The sequence below is a fragment of the Marmota monax genome, unplaced genomic scaffold, assembly GCF_021218885.2.
Source record: "Marmota monax isolate L192 unplaced genomic scaffold, Marmota_monax_Labrador192_F-V1.1 WCK01_AAM20220418_F8-fsc00062, whole genome shotgun sequence".
In the NCBI taxonomy this organism is placed as follows: Eukaryota; Metazoa; Chordata; class Mammalia; order Rodentia; family Sciuridae; genus Marmota; species Marmota monax.
Window position 1 is genome coordinate 5,545,506 of NW_026695221.1, and position 22,863 is coordinate 5,568,368.

Below are 22,863 nucleotides of genomic sequence, written 5' to 3' on the forward strand. Positions count from 1 at the left end.
TTTGTCACCGCTTCATATCATCGATTAATGCACCACTATGAAAGATTCTCCCCACTCCTGCCACCTTGGAATATTTATATGTCTAATTTTAGCTTCCTAATTGCTTATGCTAATGACTCTACCTAATACCATACACAGAAGCACGCCCCAGAGATAGACACTTAAAACACATTCAAGCTGATTGTTCCCATATTATAAAGCATATACTAATACCACTGTCTTAATTCATCTGCTTAAAATATCATGAACTGATTTCCTATTTTGATAATGTGGATTTTAATATCCTTCCTTCTCTTTCTTTCCCCCATTCCTACCAAAAGTTCTAGGATCAAAGTTCTTAAAAATTTCATCCATTTTGTGTTTTTATTACTTTTGTTGTTAAACTGAAAATACTGTTCGCTATTAAGCTTTCTTTCCTGTATAATTTGTTTTTCTTGCTCAAATTTTCATTTACTTGGGTTTCTTTTTTAACGTATACCCAACTCTCTATGTATGATCTCTAAGGTCTCTGTAATAGTCTCCATCTCCGACATATAAAGTCTGTCACATGACTTGTCATTTCATTTCCTCCGACATATAAAGTCTGTCACATGACTTGTCATTTCATTTCCTTCCAGAGAGCCTTCCTCCTGGAGCCTTCTGTCCTTTCTGGAGATCTTCCTTCACCATCATCCTTGGGAACTTCCTTCATCTCTGTCTCCAATTGAAGCCCTATTTCCTAAAATTCCATATCCTAATGTCTAGGGGTTTGTTGCATTTTCATAAAAATACATACATTAGTACATTCCTGAGGAAATTTGGACACTTTCATGTTTCTGAAATTTTAACTCTAGAGTTGGGCAGGGTGGTGGATGCCTGTGATCCCAGAAGCTAGAGAGATTGAAGCAGAAGGATTTCAGATTCAAAATCAGCCTCAGTAACTTAGTGAGGCCCAAAGCAACTCAGTAAGATCTTGTCTCTGAATAAAAATATTTTTTAAAAGGGCTGGGGATGTGGCTCAGTGATTAAGCACCCCTGAATTCAATTCCTGGTACCAAAAAAAAAAAAAAAAATCTTAGCTGTATATTCACATTTGTTGAGAGTTCACTTAGGGGACTGGGGTTATATCTCAGTAGTAGAGCACTTGCCTAGCATGTGTGAAGCCCTGGGTTTGATCCCTAGCACCACATAAAATAAATAAACAAAATAAAGCATTGTGTCCATCTACAACTAAACAATATATTTTTTTTAATTTTTCACTTAGAATTTTGAAAGCTCCATTGTCTTTCAGCTTCTAATTTTGCTTTTGAGAACTATCAGAATATTATAAATCCATCATCTCATGTTTAATAACTTTATTGTCTTTCCCTTAAAGCCTCCAGGATATACATTTCATTATGCTAAATTCTCCACATATCCTTTCAATTTGGAATTTTCTCTGATCTACCTTTCTTCAATCATTATTATTATTATTATTATTATTTAGTTGTAGATGGACACAATACCTTCATTTTGCTTATTTATTTTTATATGGTGCTGACAATTGAACCCAGTGCCTCACATGTGTGAGGCAAGCGCTCTACCGTGAAGCCACAACCCCAGCCCCTAATTTTTATTATATTGATCCTCTACTTTATCCTTTCTCATTTTTTTTGTGGGGAGAGGGGGTATTGGGGATTGAACTCAGGGGCACTGAACCACATCCCCAGTCCTATTTTGTATTTTATTTAGAGACAGAGCATCTTATTATCTCTAACCTTACTATTAAGGTTTTTCGGATTTGCTGTCAAAATTTTAATAAACACAAGTTTTCTTGTTCTCTGAAATTTTCCTCTTTGATGGCATCTTGTACCTTTCATGTTGAAGGCTTTCCACAAATGCCTGAGGGTCCTTGCTTGTTCATTCATATTCAGGAATGAGGCCGTAAAGGCTGTTTGGAAGCTCAGCCAGATTACTTTACTGGGCATAACCAACGATTAGTCTGTGTGGATCTTTCCAAGGGACAGTTTAATTGCTCCAGAGAATTACAATTTTCTAATCTCCCGACTGGAGTGATTTAAACCTGACAACTAGCATTCAGGAATAGATAGGAGAGAAAAACTCATCCCCCTTTCCACTCCTCATATAGCTTTCCTCTAATCTGGTATCCTCAAGTCAAGATATTTGATTCCATTTCTCCAGATCCTTTCCTCTATTACAGGGATTTAGAGGGGTAGCTGTCTTTTTGCTTGGGCAGAGGTGGGGATTTGGGGATTTCTAACAATGATTTCCTTGTCTCACCCATATCTTCTATAATACCTGAGCCCAATGGCCAGGATGTGGTGCAGTGGTAGAATACTTACAGTAGAATACTTGCCCCTCAAGTTCAATCCTCAGCACTACAAAAATAAATAATACCTGAGCCCAATTCCTGGCAGAAAGAGGACAATTACCAAAAAAATACCCAAGGGGTATTTCTATAATCTGAAGAGATGCATAAATCTTCAGGTTCAAAGGGCTCAATGAATAGTAAAAAAAAGATAAATACAAAAGCATAAACAACTAAATATGTCATGATGAAATTTCAGAACAAGAAAGATAAAGAGTGGATACTGGGGCTGGCAGGGTGGGTGGCTGGGGTTGTGGCTCGGCGGTAGAGCACTTGTCTAGCACACGTGAGGCCCTGGGTTTGATCCTCAGCACCACATAAAAATAAATAAACAAAATAAAGATATTGTGTACAACTACAACTAAAAAATACGTGTATGTGTGTGTGTGTGTGTATAAAGAGTGGATACTCTACACATCTGTTCTTTTTTTTTCTCTCTCTCTCTCCCATATTTTATATCTCCTCATCATTTGGTTCTTTTCGGGGAATGCTTTTAAACTTGCTCCTGAAACTCTTTTATTTTTAATTTTTAAAATAGCTTCACTATATATACACAAAGTATACAGTTTGGGGCAAATACATCTGTTTTCCCACAAAACCATCAACACAATCAAAATAATCAACATAACCATCACCTTCCAAAGCTTCCTGTAGTTCCTCCCTGATTCCCTTTCCTGCCCCAAGCAACCAATAATCCAATTCCTGTCACTAAAGATTAATTTGCTTTTTCCATGACTTTGTGTAAGTGGAATAATGTAGTAGGCACTCTTTTCTGTCTGGCTTTTTTTTTTAAAGAGAGAGAGAGAATTTTTTAATATTTATTTTTTAGTTTTCAGCAGACACAACATCTTTATTTGTATGTGGTGCTGAGGATCAAACCTGGGCCACACGCATGCCAGGCGAGCGCGCTACCGCTTGAGCCACATCCCCAGCCCTGTCTGGCTTTTTTTTACTCAGTACAATTATTTTGAGATTCCTGCATGCATCAATACTACGTTCCTTTTTATTGTGAAGCACTATCCTATGCATGGATCCCTGTTATGGACACTTGGATTGTCTCCAGTTTGGAGCTACTACAAATACAGCCACTCTAAACACTCCTGTATGAGCTTTGTATTAGAAAATGCTCTTATTTCTCTTAGGTAATTACCTAGCAGTGGACTAGCAAGTTTGTATGATAGGTATATGTTTAACTTTTTAAAGAACCACCAAACTGTTTTACAAAGTGATTAGGCTTTTACATGGTCATCAGCAGTGTGTGAAAATTCTCATTGTTCCACGTCCCATCTAGTGCTCAGTATGGTCGTCTTTTTAATTTTAGCCATTCTACTAGACATACAGCAGTGTCCTGTGGTTTTCAGTGGTTTTTCTCTAATGACTCGCCATAGTGATCATCTTCTGTTGTGCTCAGTTGTCCTCAGTTTTTCATCTTTGGTGAAGTATTTTTCAAATCTTTTGCCGATATTTTCATTGGCTTGCTTGTTTTTCCATCAATGAGTTTTGAGAGGTCTTTACAGGCATTCTGAATACAAGTTGTTTATATATTTTGCAAAGATCTTCTCCTAGTCTGTGACTTGTGTTTTCATTCTCTTAATAACTCTTTTGAAGAGTGGAAGGTATTTTTATTTCGATGAAGTGCAATTTGTCACATTTGTCTTTTAAGATTTGTAGTTTAGGTGCTGTATCTAAGAAATCTTTGCCTATGCTGCAGACTTTCTCCTGTATTTTCTTCTAGCAATTTTATAGTTTTAGGTTTTACATTCAAGCTGATATATATATATATATATATATATATATATATATATATATATATATTTTTTTTTTTTTTTTTTTTTAAGATTATCTTTGGACTTTGCCTTAGCCTTCCTTTCTCTCTCAGGCTATAGTTGTCTTTAAATGTTGGATGGCCCTCAGTTCTACTCCTACTTAAGAATGATAAAAGAAAGGCTTCAGCTGGACTCTGAACAGATGGTTTGTGTGTGTGTGTGTGTGTGTGTGTGTAAGAAATATAACAAGCCAGGCACTATGGCATGCACCTGTTATGCCGGCTACTTGGGAGGGAGACTAAGGTGAGAGGATCATTTGAGTCCAGGAATTTGAGACTAATCTGGGCAACATAGTGAGACCCTGCCTCAAAAACAAACAACAAAAAAGAAAGATAAGAAAGTAGTAAGTTGTTATGTTTAGATGTATTTTCAATTTACAAAGTAATTTCCCTTCCTGACCCTCACTTTAATCCTGCCAGTCATTCAAAACTGGCACTATTGGTCTCAACTATAAGTATGTATGTCTAAAGCATACATGCACATATAAGAATATATATCAAAATGTTAACAAGTTAGATCAGATGCCAGATAATTTTCTATGAGCTTATATTTATTTTCCTCATTTTATTTATCAGGCATATGAAGCCTGATAAAAAAAAACTTGAGGGCTGGGTATATGGCTCAGTTGGTTGAGTGCTTACCTAAGCATGTACACTAAGTCCCTGGGTTCAATTCCCAGCATCACCAAAAAAAAAGAAAAAAAAAATTGATTTATACATATATATATATATAGTTTTCAATGAATCTTTTATTTTATTTATTTATATGTGGTGTTGGTGCTGATGGTCGAACCCAAGGCCTCACACATGCCAGGCAAGTGCTCTACCACTGAGCCACAACTCCAGCCCTTGAAGATTATTTTATCAGGAATTAATAAATTTTTTGTGCTCTTCTAGGTACTTAATCATGAAATACATAGGAAGAAAAAAAAAAAAAGACTATCACTTTCTGACTTACAGGAAAGGCAGGGAGAAATGACGCTTCTGCAAACTCACAGAGCACTCAGTGGCAGATCCAGAATTTGATCCTGGTTTTCTGCCTCCCTGGGTGGTCAACCTCCAGAAGCAAGTATGAATTCTGAGGCTCTACTCAGCCCAGAAACAACTGTTTAATCAGTAACTAGCCTGCCTCCTTTTATAGTCCTAACTCTCAACTCCATTTTCAGGAGTAATAACGATGTCATCTTGCATAATCCCTTGGTGGTTTTTATTTTTTTTTGATAAGGAAACTGAGGTGGAGCAAGAGGGAGTGACCTCCAAGGTCACAAAGATAGTAATCAGTATACTGTGTGTGTGGGGGGGGGGGGGTACAGGGGATTGAACCCAGGGCCTTGTGCATGCGAGGCAGGCATTCTACCAACTGAGCTATATCCCAGCCCCAAGATAGTAATCAGTAAGCAGCAAAGCTGGAACAGGAACCAAGCTCTTCAATTCTTAGGCAGGGCTTCAGACACAGGCCCCTAAGCCAGTGCTGGGCAGATGTGGAGGGAGGAGGAAGAGGTCTTAGGGAGCTCCCATCCATCCTGGCTTAATTGCACACATAATCCATGTGGCCATAGAGCCAAACGAAGAGAAAGTGTACCTGTACCTGCTTTGCCTCTTTTTTTTCTTAAAGGTAAACATCCACAGGTGCACATGCACAACATAATGCTATGAAGCCAGGTGCTGGCTTACCACAAACATAGATAGGGCCACATAACCACAGGGGCCTCTTCCTACCACCAACTCTAGTTGGCCCCTGGCCAGGGTCCCCAGAAACACAAGCTAGTTCTAGGCCACTGTGACAAAAGAACAAGGAATGACTTCCAGGAAGATGGATGGGAATAAAGTGTTTGAAGTGTTTGTTGAGTAAAGGACTTGGGACAGATGATGGAGAATCAAGGCAGCAGGTGGGAGGATGTGATTCAATAGTGCCATTACCAATCAACTTCCTGGACAGTCCCAGAAACCCAGGAAGGGATATCATAGCAACCCTGTAGATTTTAGCACAGTAGTGCAAGTGGTATGTTCCTCAAGGTCAATGCTTGTCAAAAAATAATAACATAACTGCTTTATAGAAGACCCAAAAAAAGTATATTTTATTTACTAATATAGGAAAAAGGCTTGTGGTCACCCTACTCCCATTAAATAAGAAACTAACCTGGGCTGAAAGCCAAAAGCAGAACAAACAAAACTCTGTTCAAATCAACAACAGGATCCGCCCACTGAGAGAAACCCTCTCCTAGTTCCTAGCACTCACTACTACACCCATCACTGGGACACAAACTCACTATAGCCCATGACCCCTCCCTCCAGCTCTGGGACAAGCAAATCCAAAGCAAGAATTTGCCAATGATAGCTCATAATGTGCTCATTAGAGAAAAGCAACTGGTGATTATATTTATAAACAGCAAAAATACTACTAACAATCCAAAATTCACATGAAATACCAACCAAAACAGGTGAGGGACAAAATAAATCTTCATGCCAGACTTTGTTTTTTTTTAAAGATTGTTCCTCATTTAACTAAGGTGGGTGTGATCTGCTGGGAAGGCAGCGGATGATCCTGGAAACCTGAGAGGTTACTTAGACTTCAGGGAGGGACCATTAAGGGCAATCACAAGACAAATGGTAGCCTGCTTCTGCTGCTGGAGATCAAGGTCAAGGGGCAGATGTGATTTCACTGTCTGGGGACACAGGTGGCTCAGACCTGAGATCAGGACAAGGGTGGATAGATTCATGTGCCACTGCCAACTGTCCCTGATGTGTGGCAGACGCTCTTCACTTGCATGTTCAGTGACTCAGTGCATCCACCTAACCAGATGGGACACATCTCAATCCCATGACATCATCACCACCATTGGGGGCAGTCAAGTCCCTGTGATCATTCAAGCAAGAAAGGACAGTAGGGACTGAGCACCAGGAATGTTTCTCCAGGTTGAGAAGTATTCTGCAACACGTCAAAGATGTTCCCCCTGCTCAATGGGAAGACCAAGCCATCATGACTCTTGTGGCCATCTCTAAATGCCCACTGAATGGCTAGTGGCCATCTCAGATGACTGCACAAGGAATGATCTCCAAATTCGAACTGTCATATTTGTCATCTGGACAATGCCAAGCCCAGACGTGGGCAGCACTGAGAGAGATACCAGAGGTAAAGTCAGAGAAAGGCCTCTTCATTCATTTGCTAATGGTGGCCTTACCTCGTTTTATTATATCTCATTTTACTGCGCTTCACGGATATTGTGACACTTCCAAATTGAAGGTGTGGCAACTCTGCATACAACAAGTCTATGAGTAACATTTTTTCAACAGTTCAATGACTGTTACCATTTTTTAACAATAAGGGTTTTTTTTTAATATTTTTTAGATGTTGATGGACCTTTATTTTATTTATTTATATGCAGTGCTGAGAATCGAACCCGGTACCTCACACATGCTAGGCAAGCACTCTACCATTGAGCTACAACCCCAGCCCCACAAAAAAGGTGTTTTTAATTAAGTATATAAACTGTGTTCTTAAATAGAATGCTACTGCACACTCAGTAGACTAAAGTATAGGATAAACATAACTTTATATGTACTAGGAAACCCAAATATTTCATGTGAATTTCTATGAGGATATTCTGAAATTGAACCCACAACACCCCAGAGGCACACCTGTATTAAAAGGGTGGTCTCAGCTAAGAGAGGCCCCGCACAGATGGGGTCTCTCCAGTTAAACCAGCAGCCTCAGGTGGACTTGAGCAGCTGTGTACAGGGAGCAGCCAGTCACCTGCAAGCTCCTAAGGGCAGGGACCCCACCCACTCTACCACCATCAAAATCTAGTGCCCAGTACAACTTCTAATCCAGAGAGCCCAGGGATGACTGAAGGACAAATGAGAAGGGAACAAAAAGAAGACCCCCATTAGAATACTCCCACCTATTCACTGACCTCGGACAAATGATCTCTCAAGAAGACAGATTCTGAAGAAGCACACAGAGGCTACAGTTCTCTATGCTCATACCACCCAGCATTCCCCAGACTTGTCCAGTTGTGGAAAATTATAATAAAAAATACACTAGCTGGGTGCAGTGGTACACACCTATAATCCCAGCAACTGGGAGGCTGAGGCAGGAGGATTACAAGTTTAAGGACAGGCTCGGCAACTTAGTGAGACCCTGCCTCAAAATAAAAAATAAAAAGGGCTGGGGATATAATTCAATGGCAGAGCACCCCTGGATTAGATCCCCAGTATCACAAAAAAAAAAAAAAGAATGAATAAATAAACTAAAACAAACAAAGGGCTTGCTTAGCTTCCAGATTCCCAAACTCCTTCCTGGAGATGTTGATATTTTGGTCAGGGGCAGGGCCTGGGATCTGATAATTTTAACAAGTGCACCAGATCATTCTTAGGAACCTGAGAGTTTGAGAAATTCCACCTACCATTTCCAGCTTGCAGGAGGCTGCCTGCCTGGCTCACCCAATTCCCATCACCAGTGAGAGGAGGCTTCCAGATTCATCAGTCAGGCTGGTCTATTTTAAGCAACCACCTAAGGTGCAAGGTACCTGCTGTGTGGGGTTGGGTTTTACTTCCTTGCCCTGGGGATCCTCCCACCATAGGTTATAGCATCATCCCAAAAGTCCCTGGGGCTGTCACCAATTTCCACAGACACATACTCCCAGTCCCAGCTTCCAGGAGAACACTGAGCTCTCCAAACATTTTTGCCATTTTGCCACTGAGCCCTCTCATCCTTGCCCTCTGACCACCACTTTCCTCAGCTGCCCAACCAGACAGAGAACAACTGAGAAACAAATGGGAGCATGAGGCTCCCAAGGAGGATCCAGAATTTGCTATACATGTATAAGTCCAACCCATCAGGGGAACAGAAAGCTGATCCTCTGGCCAGCTGGTAGCTCTGACTTAAGGAAATAAACCAAGTTTCCACACCTAGCCAGATCATGAAGGAAAGTCCCCCAGGGACCTGGCTTTGTCTACTGAGGACACTCTGCCAACACAGAAACACTGTGGTTCTCTGTCAGGGAGCAGCTAGATCCTGCAGGTTTCATACCTCCCAGAACTGCCAGGGCCCTCCCTGCCGGCACACCTTCCAGATGGGAGCCACACACCCCTGCAACAAGGCCCGGACAGAGACTCATTTTGCGGGGAGTAGGATGGGTGTGACCTAGATAAGGGGTCAGAGCTGAGATCCCTGAGCCACTGGGGCAAATACTTCTCATGGCACCTGTTTCCCCCTTAAAAGTGGGTTAATGATTCCTTATGCCCCTCCAAGTAAACCAACTGTAGAATATAATTAAGCTGATTTCTGCTAATGACAGGGGCCTAACCTAGTACCTCCCTTTGATTTTTATTTCTCCACCCACCACCCATCCACCTGCCCAAGGCCATGCAGTCCCACTTCTCCCTCTGGTCTGGTGGGAACAGCTGGAGTACAAACACTGAAACAAAACAAAAACTTTTACAGCACCAGTTTACGGTGTGTGGGCCGATTTAAAGACCTGGCAGATCTTCCTGAAGCCCAGGCATGGGGATGGGGGGTTGTGTCAAGGTCTGCCCAACCAGCCAGCCTGACCCGAGCCAGGAGAGCCTCCTCTCTTGCCCCCTTCCCCTCCATCCCTTCCACCCCCAATCTTGCCCAGAGTTAGCACTTGATTGTTTTGCAGTGCTGGGGATGGAGCCCAGGGCATGTAAATCTGTTGATTGATGACTGGTTCGTAGATTGATTGAAGGACTTCTCCCACCATGTTTAGATCTAGGTAGCCTCCCAGGGCAGGTTGGAATTATCCTGGAGGTTCCAGGCACCAGGACAGTTTCCAAGCCTGTGTCCCAAAGTACTCTCCTTATCCTGGAAAAAGGTAGAATGTTCTATCCCCACTGAGGAGCTCTGCTGACAGCCCCCCTCCAGGGCTCTCTGGTATCAGAAGCGGCTGGGCCACCATTCCACTCTGGACTCTGCCTGGTCTCTTCCTCTCCTGTCCCTGCCTCTGCAATACACACACATATGCACACAACCACCACCACCAGGACACATCCTCTTTTGGAAATTCCAACCAAAGAATTCTATCTCAGGCTCTCAGAAGAGCCTATACCAAGTTCGCACAAGTCTCCTTATTTGCAGAAGCCCTTCCCAGCCCAGCCACCTTCCTCCTGCACAGCTTCAGCCAGACACCAGATCCTCTGGACACTAAACAAGAGGAGTGAGGGTGTGGCCAGTAGCATGTTACTTCCTTTCTTTTCACTGAACCCACAATCTGATTCCATGGCTCAGTGCATTCTTCACTGTTGAAACTTTTATCAAGATAATCATAGATTACCTTAAAGTTGTAAGAAATAATACGAGAGCTCCTCTGTACATTCTACCCAGTTTTCCCCAATGGTAACACCTCATAAAACCATATGATCATACCACAACATTGATATAACCTAGGATAATATTCAGACAGCTTGTCTTACTTACATTTGCTCTTATGTGTGTAATGAGTTCCACAGAATTTAATCACTTGTACAAGCTCCTATAGCCACTATCACAGTCAAGCTTGTGAGCAGGTCCAGCACCAGGTTCCCCCTGTTGCCTTTTGCAACTATATTCACCTCCCTCCCATCTCCCATCCCCCTCAGACCCCCAAACCACTAATCCATCCTCTCACTCATTTAAAAAATTTCATATAAATAAATCAGCATATAGGATTTAAGGACTATTGCCTTTTTTCACTGTAAAAAGCTGTAAAAAGTTCCCTGGTGACTCATTTAAGCTATGACATCTATCAGTAGATTAGACAATGTTCTTTTTCATGGTTGAGGAGTATTCTGTGACGTGCAGGTACCCAATTTGTTTCTGCTTTGGGAGACCCAGGGATCTGCAGAAGTTAGTGGAAAAGTCCTAATCTACGTGTAGTCTCTGAGAATTGACTGGATTCTGAAATACCTATTGCTCCCAGTCCCCTAATTGAGCTATATAAGATGTTGGAGTGAAATGATGGAATAGGCAAATAAGAAAACCCCTGACCCCAGGAGAGAACTGGGGAGACCCTTGGGTCCATAATTGCAAAGCAGAATTTCTGGTGGTAAATTTCTGGAAGTAAAAAGAGAGGAGCAAGGCGAAAACTTCAAGGCTCTTGGAACCCAATGCTTAGAGCAGGACAGATTTTAGAGAGCAGCTCACCTCTCATCTTCCTGGGGCCATCCTTCATAGGGGAAATAGTAGTTTCACTGAGCATCAATATTAGCAAGTTCTGCTTCCCCGGAGTGTGGCATTGCAATGACCGCGGCACTAGTCAGCATTGCAACAGAACCAGTCTAATTTCTCCATCTCAGGGCAGCAGCAGAAATACTCCACATTAGTGCTAAAGCTCTCTCTTGATCTGGTTAACCATGATCAATTCCTCTGATTATTTATACAAAATGTTTTCTAAACTTTTGGCTATCTGGTTTAACCTCACTGTTAGTCATATTTCCATGAGCACAACTACCTTAGTCCCTGGAATTCAACAGCATAACTCCACGAAGTCTGACCCACATGACTTCCAAAGTATCTGTTCATCAGTAACCCACCTCATCCAGACAAGTAGCACGTGCAGCAATAAAATGAAAATAAGAACAAATGATATATCCACTTGATAAAAGCTTATGCAGCAAAGATGGTTTTCTTTTTTCTTTCTTTTTTTTTAGCTGTAGTTATGTGGTGCTGAGGATCAAACCCAGGGCCCCGTACTTGCTAGGCAAGCATGCTACCGCTGAGCCATAACCCCAGCCCTCAAAGATGGTTTTCAAAGAGTAGGTAGTTAACATGAAAGTACTAAGATAGACTGAAAAAATCCAAAAAGTACAGTTGTCCATCATATCCACTGGAAGACTATTTCCAGGACCCCATAAGATGCCAAAATCTACAGATGCTCAAGTCCCTTATATAAAATGATATAGTACTGCATATAACCTATACACATTCTCCCTTATACTATAAATCATCTCAGAATACTAATAATGTGAATACTATGTAAATAGTTGGTATACTGTATTGCTCAGGAAATAAATACAGGAAAAAAAATCTGTATGTGTTCAATATAAACACATCTCTTTTCCAAACATTTCCAATAGGTGGTTGGTTGAATTCATAAATGCAGTATGCAGATATTGAGCGCCAACTTTATATGGCTACTTCCCACCATTCAGTTTATGGGGTATCTCTTCTTAGATGAGGAAGGGGAAGAGAAAGACTTGTGTCTTTGCTCAATAATCCCAGCATGGATTAAGATATATTTTTTAATATTTATGTTTTAGTTGTAGATGGACACAATACCTCTATTTTGTTTATTTATTTTTATGTGATGCTGAGGATCGAACCCAGGACCCTGCATGTGTGGCAAGCGCTCTTCCACTGAGCCACAACCCCAGCCCAGATTAAGATATTTAATATATGATTGATGAATCAATTAGTCAGAATCATGTCTTACCTACAGAATGGTATTATACTATGATTTCATTTGGAAAAGAATGTATGTATGTGTGTGTGTGTGTGTGTGTGTGTGTGTATATATATATATATATATATATATAGAAGACTTGTGGGAAAGTATCAGTGAAACTATTTGCATGAGTCAGCTTTCTGTTACTGTAACACAATACCTAAGATAATCAACTTATAAAAAGGAAAAGTTTATTTTGGCTCACAGTTTTGTAGGTTGCAGTGCATGACCAATCAGCATGCTTGTTTTGGGCCTGTGTTGGCACATCATGATGGATATGAGTGACAGAGCAAAGCCATTCACCTCATGGTGGGGACATGAAAAAGCAAGAAAGACTGGGGTCCCAAAATCCCCTTTAAGGGCATGTCCCCAGTGACCCAAAAACCTCCCACTAGGCTGCACCTCTTTAAGTTTCCACCATCTCCAATGGGCCTTTGGGACACTTAAGATCCAAACTACAGCTCTGTTTACAGGGATTAAAATCTAGAAAGAATTCGGAAGAATTTTGCTTTCTAGCTATACAATTCTACATTGTTTGATTAAAAAAATCTTAATTTTTCTAATGAAAAATAAACAAACATTTTTTAGGAAACAGGCATAGGCAACAGAAAACTGTCACAATGCCTATGCATGGGCACTGTCCTCCATTTCTAAAATTCTTACTACTTGCCTTCATTGGCCAGATATTCTTTGACTATATATGTGTGTATTCAATAAATTATAGTATATTAGCCTTTTAATAATATTACAGGTATGACCAAATAAAACTGTAGGGGAAAAAAACTTAGTTTAGATTTTGGGCAGCCACATTACAAGCGTGGCCTTTCCTGTGATTACTGTCAACTCTAAATTCTGGATCTCATGTGCTGGAGTCAACCATTTCCTCAAGGGTGACCACAGGAGGGAGGTGTTTCTGTTCCTGGCACTGAAGGTGGTGTGGTATGTGCAGCTCTTACTCCTAACCCAGAAGGACATGTTCTGCTCGTGGCAGCCTCTCATTCCGACTGTCCAGCTCTTTTCTGACTCATAATTAAATCATCCAGGTATCGACCTTTCCCTCCCAGCTGGGTGTCATCCATAACAGCTAATAGGCAAGAGCCCCAAGACCTCATCTGAGTTGTCACTAAAAAGGAAATGTCCCAGAACCCAGGTGGGAGACCACACCCAGAGGGACCTTCTTAAATGCAACTGCACGATCAGACATAATACTACCAGATCTCAGGATTCCCCAGTCCTCCAGCATGTCTAACAGACAGAAGACTGACAGGCCATCCCCAGAACACAGAGGGTATGTGCACAACTACAACACACTAGACAAAGCACACACACCTATGTAGAACAAGGAACAAGAGATGGGAACCTGACCACATGTTGGCTTGGGTAGGTGAATTATTTTATCAGTTTAAATTTTTAATGATATTTAATCATGTGCGTGATAGTCAAAGCTATGTGTTATTTAAAGCATTGTTGGAATCATACCTCCAGCTTAGTGAGCTCCTGGTCTACCAGCTAAGTAACCTCATCAAAAGGGAAACTAGACAAGTTTGAAGTGAGAAGATTTGGTGCACTTGTGTTGGCGCCTGGTGATCACTACTTCTTTTTTTATGTGCTCACAACTCGCTAATGATGTGTTCTGGGGCTTTGCTAGGGATGTGCGTCAATCACCAACATCTTTGGGATACAATTTTATGATAGCATTTGTGGTTAAGATCATAGGCTTTGAAGTTGCACAGATCAGGTTTAAATTCTTGCTCTAATTCTTACTGTCTTTGGGACACTTACACAAGCCCTTTGATTCTCAGTATCTGTGAACTAGGCATTTTCCTTCTTATAGCTGCTACAAGGAGCAAGTGAGAACTGAAGTGCACATATTTAGTGAAGGGTAGAAATGACTGTCATATTTTTCTTCACCTTCTTCCCACCACCATCATCATTACCACCAACAGCATCTCAGAATTATCCATGTGGGCCAAAAGAGATGAAGGACCCAAGCTTTACAACAGTTAGTCAACTATCATAAGGATTCTGGGGAAAACCCAATATAGCACTAAGCCCAGACAAAATGGGCAAATACGGAAAGAATGAGCACCCAAGACAGAATTTTTAGTTGGGCCCTGCTTCTAGAAAAGTTCTTAATATAAAAAAAGATTGCAATAAAGAATTACTATCCACAGACTCTAAGCCATAAGCAAACACCCTTTTCACCACTGCCAACTAGTGTGGAAACTCTCTTGAAAAGCCAAGAAGTTTTTATTCTCATTTCCACACTATCAAACAGCTTTCATAACTTAGCCCCAGGCATCTCAGAAACATCCCCAAAAAAGAATTCTAGTTTCTTAACCATTTCAAATGAACTCTTATCCTTAGTAATCCATCCCTTCTTGTGCCTATTGGGCTGACAGACATGTTTTGTATGTTAAAGTCCAAGTACAATAGAGCAGAGGCAGACAAGCTGGGTCCCAACCTAGACCCCACTTCTGTTTTGCTCTGTGACCTTGTGCAAGTTAATTAGACTCCATTTTCCTCACCTGTAAAAAGATGATAATGATAATAATAATAATAATAATAATAATAATAATAATAATAATAGCAGTCAACATGCCATATCCCCTGGTACTCATTAGAGCATTCAACCAATTGAGAACCAAAAATATTTTTTAAATTGCATCAGAACTGAACAGGTGCAGATTTTTCTTATCATTTACTCCCTAAACAATATAATGCAACAACTATTTACATTGCATCAGGGATTATAAGTGACCTAAAGATGATTTAAAGCATACTGGAGGATGTGCACAGAATTTTTGCACATAGAATCATGTGTGATTAACATTTCAGTCAACAACAGACCACAGATTCAACTGTATACGCCATCTAGCCTAGGTATGTGGTAGTTACACTATGGGGGTTTGTGTATGAACACTCTATGGTGTTTGCACACATCAATCACCTACCCACAAAGTTCTCAGAATATATCCCTCATAAGCAATGCATGACTGTCTATGTTACATTATATAATGGCACTTCAGATTTTGGTGTCCACCAGGGATTCTGGCACCAATCCCCCTCAGATAGTGAGAGACAATAGTACTACTTCTAAGGGGCATAGCTAACACATCCATGCTCATAAATGCTAGTGTCATTACAAGTACTTCAGATGCTCCAGTAGCCGTGTGCACAGTATCAGGAAAAATATCTCATCTTTGGAACTTAGGCTACCTGGGGACCCTGTCACATTCTCCCTCCCCTTCTAAGAACAGACTTCCTGTCTTAGGAGAGAACCACGCCAACAGCCTGGGAAGAACCACAGAGAGAAGCCAGGGGAACTCCAGGACCACAGCATTCTGAGGGACAGAGGCCACTGGCCACAGAGGCTAGGAGTGAGGGAGCCTCAGTTGTTTCTCCTTCTACAGCCTGTGATGACATGACACCCAAGCCGCTGCTTTGGCTCTGAGCAGAACCACCATTTGATGAGGTCCACTGGTAGCAAACAACTTGGGTATCTTACCCAAAGAAGCTTGCTATCAAACTAGGATGGTCTCTTATGCTTCAGTTTTCCAGACTCTTAAATGAGGGCTATGAATTTCCAGACATTCCCAGGACCATGGTAGAGGGAAGCACTCTGGAAAGGACAGGTTTCCCCTCCAAGGCTAGGATCTATGAATCCCTCCCTACAAGCACTTCCAGATTCCCTCTGCTCACTGCCTCCACTACAGTTCCCCTCACTCTCCACCCCACCCCAGCCTCAGCAACTTGGCAAGGCCCTCAGCAACTTAGCAAGACCCTGTCTCAAAATTTAAAATACTAAAATTAAAAAAGGCTGGGGATGTGGCTCAGTGGTTAAGCATCCCTGGGTTCAAACACCAGTATCAAAAAAAAAAAAAAAAAAAAAAAACCTGGGATTCTCAGCCTCCTGACTTGCATCCCACTATTATATCAACTTCCTGTTCATCCCTCAGCTTTCCAACTCCAAAACTCAAACTATATGATTTGAATACTGTGCAAAAACTTACACACAACTTTCATGTAAAGTATCCCTTTGAATACTTGCAACCTGCATATATGAATCATTCCATTTTATAGCCACAAGAAACTGAGACTTAGAGAAATTAAGTAACATTTCTGAGATCATATGGCTAGGCAGGGCCCCGGCTCCATGTAGCACTCTACTGCCACCAGATCACAAACACTTCCAGCTTGGGTTACACAGATGCTCTCTTGATGCTCCTAAGGGCTTGTCCAGAATCTAGTACTCATGACACTGAATATAACTCCATTACCCCATACCACACAAGGGGGCCCTGAAGGCAGGCACTGTGTGACTGGCAGGGACTGTGTCACTTCTATTTCCCAGTGCATGCTCAGATAGTGGGTACCTAACTAATAAATAAGTGTCTCTTATGTCAATGAAAGACTTAATGAATGGGTGAATGTTTGACCAATTGATAAACAGATGACCCTAAAAAGCCAAGGCTGTACAGACTAGCCCCCCACCCCAAACACCTGATTTTGACCTCACAGAATCCGATTCCCCAAAGCCAGTCTCCCATATGGCTAGGGGACACTGAATCTTGCTTATGAAAATTAAGACCTGATTGTATATGAATATGTCCAAACAGCTTCATAGTCACCACCAAATATTCAACAGGGACCTACCAACTCAGTGAGGCGGGCTTCTCAGTTCTCCTTAATATTGCCTTAACAACTGGCACCTGCACACCTGCTCCCACACAGGCAGGGCTCACACAATCCCCAGACACAGTACAGGCAACAGGGCCTTAGAGCCACAGAGAATATTACAATGCCACATAGCACAGCAGGGCCACTTCCCACTTGATGGGAGCAGCGGGGGTGGGGCGGGGGCCTTAGGTCATCAGCCTTAGGAAGAAGGCAGCCAAGATCCAAGTATACTACCAACCAGGATCCAGAAATGGAAGTAGCTCAGGAATGTGAAACCCAAAAGCAACAGTGCTCCTGGGACCCAGCATGACCTGATGACACAAAGAACAAACCCAGGGGAGAGCAGCCCCACTTCCTGGTCAGATAATGTGCCAAGGCAGACCCCAGCCACAAACAATTCCAGGTGATCCCAGGGAGTGAGATTTCGGGTGAGGCTTGGGGTGGGAAGAATATAAGAAAACTTTCAGAAGAAATGAAAACAAGCTTTGGCTACTTCCTTCCAGAAACACTGCCCCCATCTAACCTTCTGCACATGTCTCTTAGCATTGCTCCCCCAGGCTGTAAGTTCCTTCCACGAACAACCACACAGTATTGGTCTTTGAGAGCCAGCCCCTCAGCAGTACTTGGCCTAGAACTACGTACAGAGTTGGTTGAGTGGAGCTCTGCAAAAGGAAGACAAAGAGTGAGTCACAGGAAGGAAACAGCAGAATCATAAGTGGAAGGAGCAACCCAATGGCATGGAGAATGGATAAGCCTCACAGGAGAAAATGAGCAGGAACCAAAGGAAAAGAAAATGAGGTGACCAGACAAGTCCAGCAACCCAGGGAAGAGTGGGAAGTTAGACCCAGTTTGGTCCCCATCAGGGGAAGATGCTGTGCCCTCCAGGAAATGGCCCAGGGAGTAAGTTGGACTCAGACTCCAGGAAGATCCACTTTCCCAGTGTCAGCAGGAAAGTCGCAGAAAGGGAAGACAGAAAGGGTAAACATGGAAGGAGGGGAAAAAAAACAGCCCTGAAATAATAAACACCAAATAGTAGGCTCTCTGCTGAGGCAGGAGTCTAGAGCCTCAAGTAGGTAATTATTAAGGATTCACAAACACCCCAATTACAGAAAGGAAGAGAAGGCAGGAACAGGTCAATCTGCTCCACAGCAGGGCAGAGGCACAACCAGAAGCTCCAGTCTTTGGGGGCGAAAAGTGGAGAGAACAACATTGCCCAGCCTCAGTTGGTATGTGTGGTGGGGGCACCCACAACAGCCCAGGAATCTTGTGTTCTGCAAGCTCCCTAAGTCAGGATGCTGCTTGAAGAAAAGGAATCAATTTGAGATGGCTCCAAAATCTGGCCTCAGTGGTAGGGTGCTGGCCTGGCATGCCTGAGGCACTGGGTTCGATCCTCAGCACCACATAAAAATTTTTAAAAAGGCATGTGTCCACCTTCAACTGAAAAAAAAAAAAAAATACATATAAAAAAAAAATCTGGCCTGTCATAGAAGCCAGGAACAATGGGGCTGGGGACAAAGGAATAAATCTCTCTCACAAAACAAACCTACCTCTCAGTACCCATTCAGGGCCTTCCAAGAAATGTGAGGTCCTGCTGGGGTCCTCTCTTCGGAGAGGGAGTTCTGGCTGCTAGTCCTGCCTAGGCACTGCCACCTAGGTGTGTCCTTCAATAAAGTGACTAACACCCCCTTCCCGGACTCTGTATATTAAATGTAATGTTTTTGAGATCTTTCAAAAGATCTGGCTTCTGTTCTTCCTGTCAAAGAAAAGCTTCCTGATTCAGTATCTTCCAAAAGATTCAAGCACGTGCTCCCACATCCCTACCCAGTCACCTTCCCAAAGGGCTCCATTCCTTTTTGGAGAAGCCCAGGCAAAACTAACACTGGAGACCCGCGCTCCACCCTCTATATCACGGAAAGCTCTAGGTCTCCCAATTACTCTCAGCAAAGGTCCCAAAGTGCTTTTGATCAAGGGGGAAAAAAAATCCTGCAAAGGCCAAAGATAGTCAAATCTCCAAGTCCCCCGAAACCTCCTTTCCTTCGCCCAAATCATCTTACTCCCTGCGTCCGCGCCCTGGCTCCCCACAGATGTATATTAATAATCCAAAGGTAATGGAGGGACGGATACGGAGCTCCTCTTTTCAAGTCAGGGAAAGGACCGAGAGGGAAGTAAGACGGAGGGGGTGATTCAGTGCTTCCAGGCCCTCCACGGTGGCCAGCTCACCGCAGCTCTGGTACCAAAGGTACGGTCAGCCCCGCCCGGCCGCCGGCGGACAGGTACCCGCCGAACAGGAAATTCCACCTGTGCGCCCAGCGACCGGGCCACCAACGGGCAATGGAGAGGAGCTTGGCCGAGACTAAGCGCCGTGCGCAGGACACTGGGGCTCGTGGGGCCGAATCCTCAGCGCCCAGCCCACCCAGGACCCCGGTCCTCGCCCACCTCCTGCCGCGAGTTGTACTTGAATCCCATGCTGAAGTCCTTTGGATCCCCTCCGGCCTTGTGGGTTCGATCGCTCTTCATGGTCTCGGTGGCGGGCCTGGGTCTCAGAGACGTGATCCCTGCAGGCAGCCGACTCCCATGGCCCGCGGGCCGCGGGGGAGACGGGGAGCTGAGGGCGCAGGTAAGGCCAAGTTCCGGGGCAGGCCCAGCGCGCCCGGCCGGCGGCGGCGGCGGCTCTCACTCTCGCTCTCGCTCTCATTCTTCCTGGCCCGCGCAGGTAGTTTCAGGGTGTGGCTTTCAGGGTCTGCCCCGCCCCGCCAGCCCGCGCACCTGTCTCCTGCCCGCCGCCGCGTCTTCGGGCTCCGCCTCTGGTCACGCCTTCCAAGGAAAGCTCCTCCCCTCTGTAAAGGCGGAGAGGAGTTAAGGGTTAACCCTCCTCCAGTTAAGGGAGAGGGGATGTCCAGACTAGATCAGAGATCAGTAAGGACCTAACAACAACCAAGTTCATTCAATCTCTCTTCCTGTACTACAAAAGTGCACTTTCTATGGAACGGAGAGCTTCTTTAGCTATGTTCTTTTTTTTTGTTTGTTTGTTTGATTGGTTGGTTGGTTGGTTTTGGTTTTGGTTTGGTTTGGTTTTTTTCCCTCTTTATTTTCTTTTTATGTAATTATTTAATTTTTTTTTATTTTTGGTACTGGGCGCTCTAGCACTGTGCTACATCCCCAGCACTTTATATTTTTTTTTTATTTTGAGGCACAGTCTTACTAAGTGCTGAGGCTGACCTCCAAGTTGTGATCCTCCTGCCTCTGCCTTCCAAGTGGCTGGAATTACAAGTGTGCACCTCTGTGCTGGGTGCACACAATCTGGCTCTTTGATGCCAACCATCGTTTCTCTACTGCCATCATGCAACTTCAGTCTCCATGGGATCTTTTACTTTAGTTGCTGTGACCTGCCAGCCATTAATTCAGAAAGCTGTCAAGGGCAATGAGGGATGGAGAAAAGACGAACAGACACACACACAAAGAGGAAAAGTTAGGGCCCAGTGGTTCTTCATCCCCTGATGAGGATGAAAGACCCAAACTAGCTCGGCACGTTTATTATATAGATTTTAACATCAAAAGGATTTTTTGTGAGAAACTTTCTTCAAAGCATGCAGGATGGAGGACAAATTCTGGGCAGCCCAATTATAATCATCAACTTGTGCTCATAATTATTTAACCCTGGCAGCTGGTGTCTGAACTCAGGGTCAAGAATGATAGTCTTGTGGCCTACCCAGAACCTCCTTTGAACAGGGCGTCACCGCAGCAACCGGGCAGTCTCAACTCCTGCCTTTGCACAAGGAGTTTCCAGCGCAGGTGCACTCCTGTCGCCAGAGACACTTAGTCACCTTGCTACAACACGGTGTCTCAGTTACATCTTCAAAACCAAAAATCATATCCACTGTGTGACCCAGCCTCCCTTCCATGCCACTAACTTTTTTTTTCTTCCTGGTGGTCAGTAGCAACCTCTTTTTTGAGGTTGGGAGGCACTTGACGGGTTCTGTGCCCATCTCCTTCTGTATATGTTATCCATTTGCTGCATTGGATACGGACTATCCTTTCTTCAAATGTTTGCCTTTCCTGGATTCTTGTCTTATCTTTTAGCCCCTAGATGTCAGGGTTTCCAAAATTCTCTCTTCAGCCTCCTCCCTTTTTTCTCTCTTGGCAATTCATCTAATCTCCTGGCTTCAGAGAGGGAAACCTGCCTTCCTAGAAGAGACATCACCAAGGAGTTGTCACTTTGCCTTAGCAATCACCAGGGAATTTCTCCACCAGTGTTCTACATGAGTAATAGAGTTGACCACTGTTACACAGTCAATCAATATTATTGAGCACATACACTGTCCTAGGTACTAGGCAACAAGAGTGAACAAAATAAAGGCCCCTGGTTTGAAATTAACAAGCCCAAAAGGGACTTCCCCAAATTGTCCATCTTTCACTGTTTTCTCTAATCATAATACAATCATTCTTCCTGGGCTCAAAATTCTAAAATTATCTTTGACTCTCCACTTACCTTACATCTCATATCCAGTTAGTTCTAAATCTGGCCAAGGCTTTCTTTAATATGTATGTATACATAGTCCTTCTTTTGTCTCCATTTAATCAATCTATTCAAGCCCTCACCACTCTTTGCCTGGTTTCCTGTAAGAGGCAAAGGGATTTTTCTGCCTCCGGTGTGCCACCATGGGATCTCTCCTACACAAAGCAGTCAGGCTAACTTTCTAAAACCACAGCTTCTTTAAAACCTGGGGTGTCTTTTGGACCAAAGCCAATCTCCTAGCCTAGCTTCCATGCTCTGATCCATCCTCCTTTGCAACCATGCCTGCCAGCATTGTTATTTGGACCTATTATAGTTTGAATATGAGACATCCCCAAACACCTCCTGTATTAATTCAGGAATATTTGGAGGTGAATTGATTAGATTATGGGAGCTGTAACCTAATCAGTCCATCCTAGTTTGAATGGACTGACTGGGTGGTAACGGTAGACAGGTGGGGTGTGGTTGGAAGAGGTGGCCACTGGCAGGGGGATGCCCTGGAAATGTTCACTGTCCCTGTATCTCCTCCACTTCCTCTCTCCGCCTTCTGACAGCCATGAATGGAGCAGCACTCTTCCACCATGCCCTCCCACCATGATGTTCTGCCTCACCTTGGACCCAGAGCAATGAATTCAGCTGAATATGGAAACAAAGTTCCCCTCGTCTAAGTTGTTCTTGTCTAGTATTTTGGTCATGGTGAAGGAAAGCTCACTACACAGGACCATTTCTTTTCAGCCACATTTTCTGACCTTTGCACCTTTCCCAAAACTTCTCATCCAGTAGAAAGCGCCTCTTTACTCCTCTATATCTTAAGTCCAAAGTCACCAATGGGAGTTACTAGCACTGTTCACTAAGTGTTTTTACCCCTCTGCCTTCTGAGCAGAGGCCAGAGCTATACGCCCTCCCTTTTGATGGTAAGTTTGGCCATATGGGTAGCTGAAACCAAAAAAAAAAAGTGAATTAAAAGAAACGGTACCCATCACTTTCACATAGGAACACAGGAGACAGTACTCAGCCCTTATGCTCTTTTCTGAGACAAAATCTCTGTCATCAC

The 22,863-nt window shown here is 43.2% G+C and overlaps 1 protein-coding gene across 1 annotated transcript in view; it reads right to left on the reverse strand.

The window, feature by feature from the left end:
- The window catches only part of St14 (ST14 transmembrane serine protease matriptase), a 47,137-nt gene extending 27,139 nt beyond the window's left edge, over nucleotides 1-19,998 (reverse strand). The window contains exon 1 of the mRNA XM_046432615.2: nucleotides 19,733-19,998. Within this exon, the coding sequence (XP_046288571.1) occupies nucleotides 19,733-19,813 (81 nt within the window). The 5' untranslated portion in view covers nucleotides 19,814-19,998. The remainder of the gene's footprint in view (nucleotides 1-19,732) is intronic.
- Nucleotides 19,999-22,863: the final 2,865 nt, after the last annotated feature.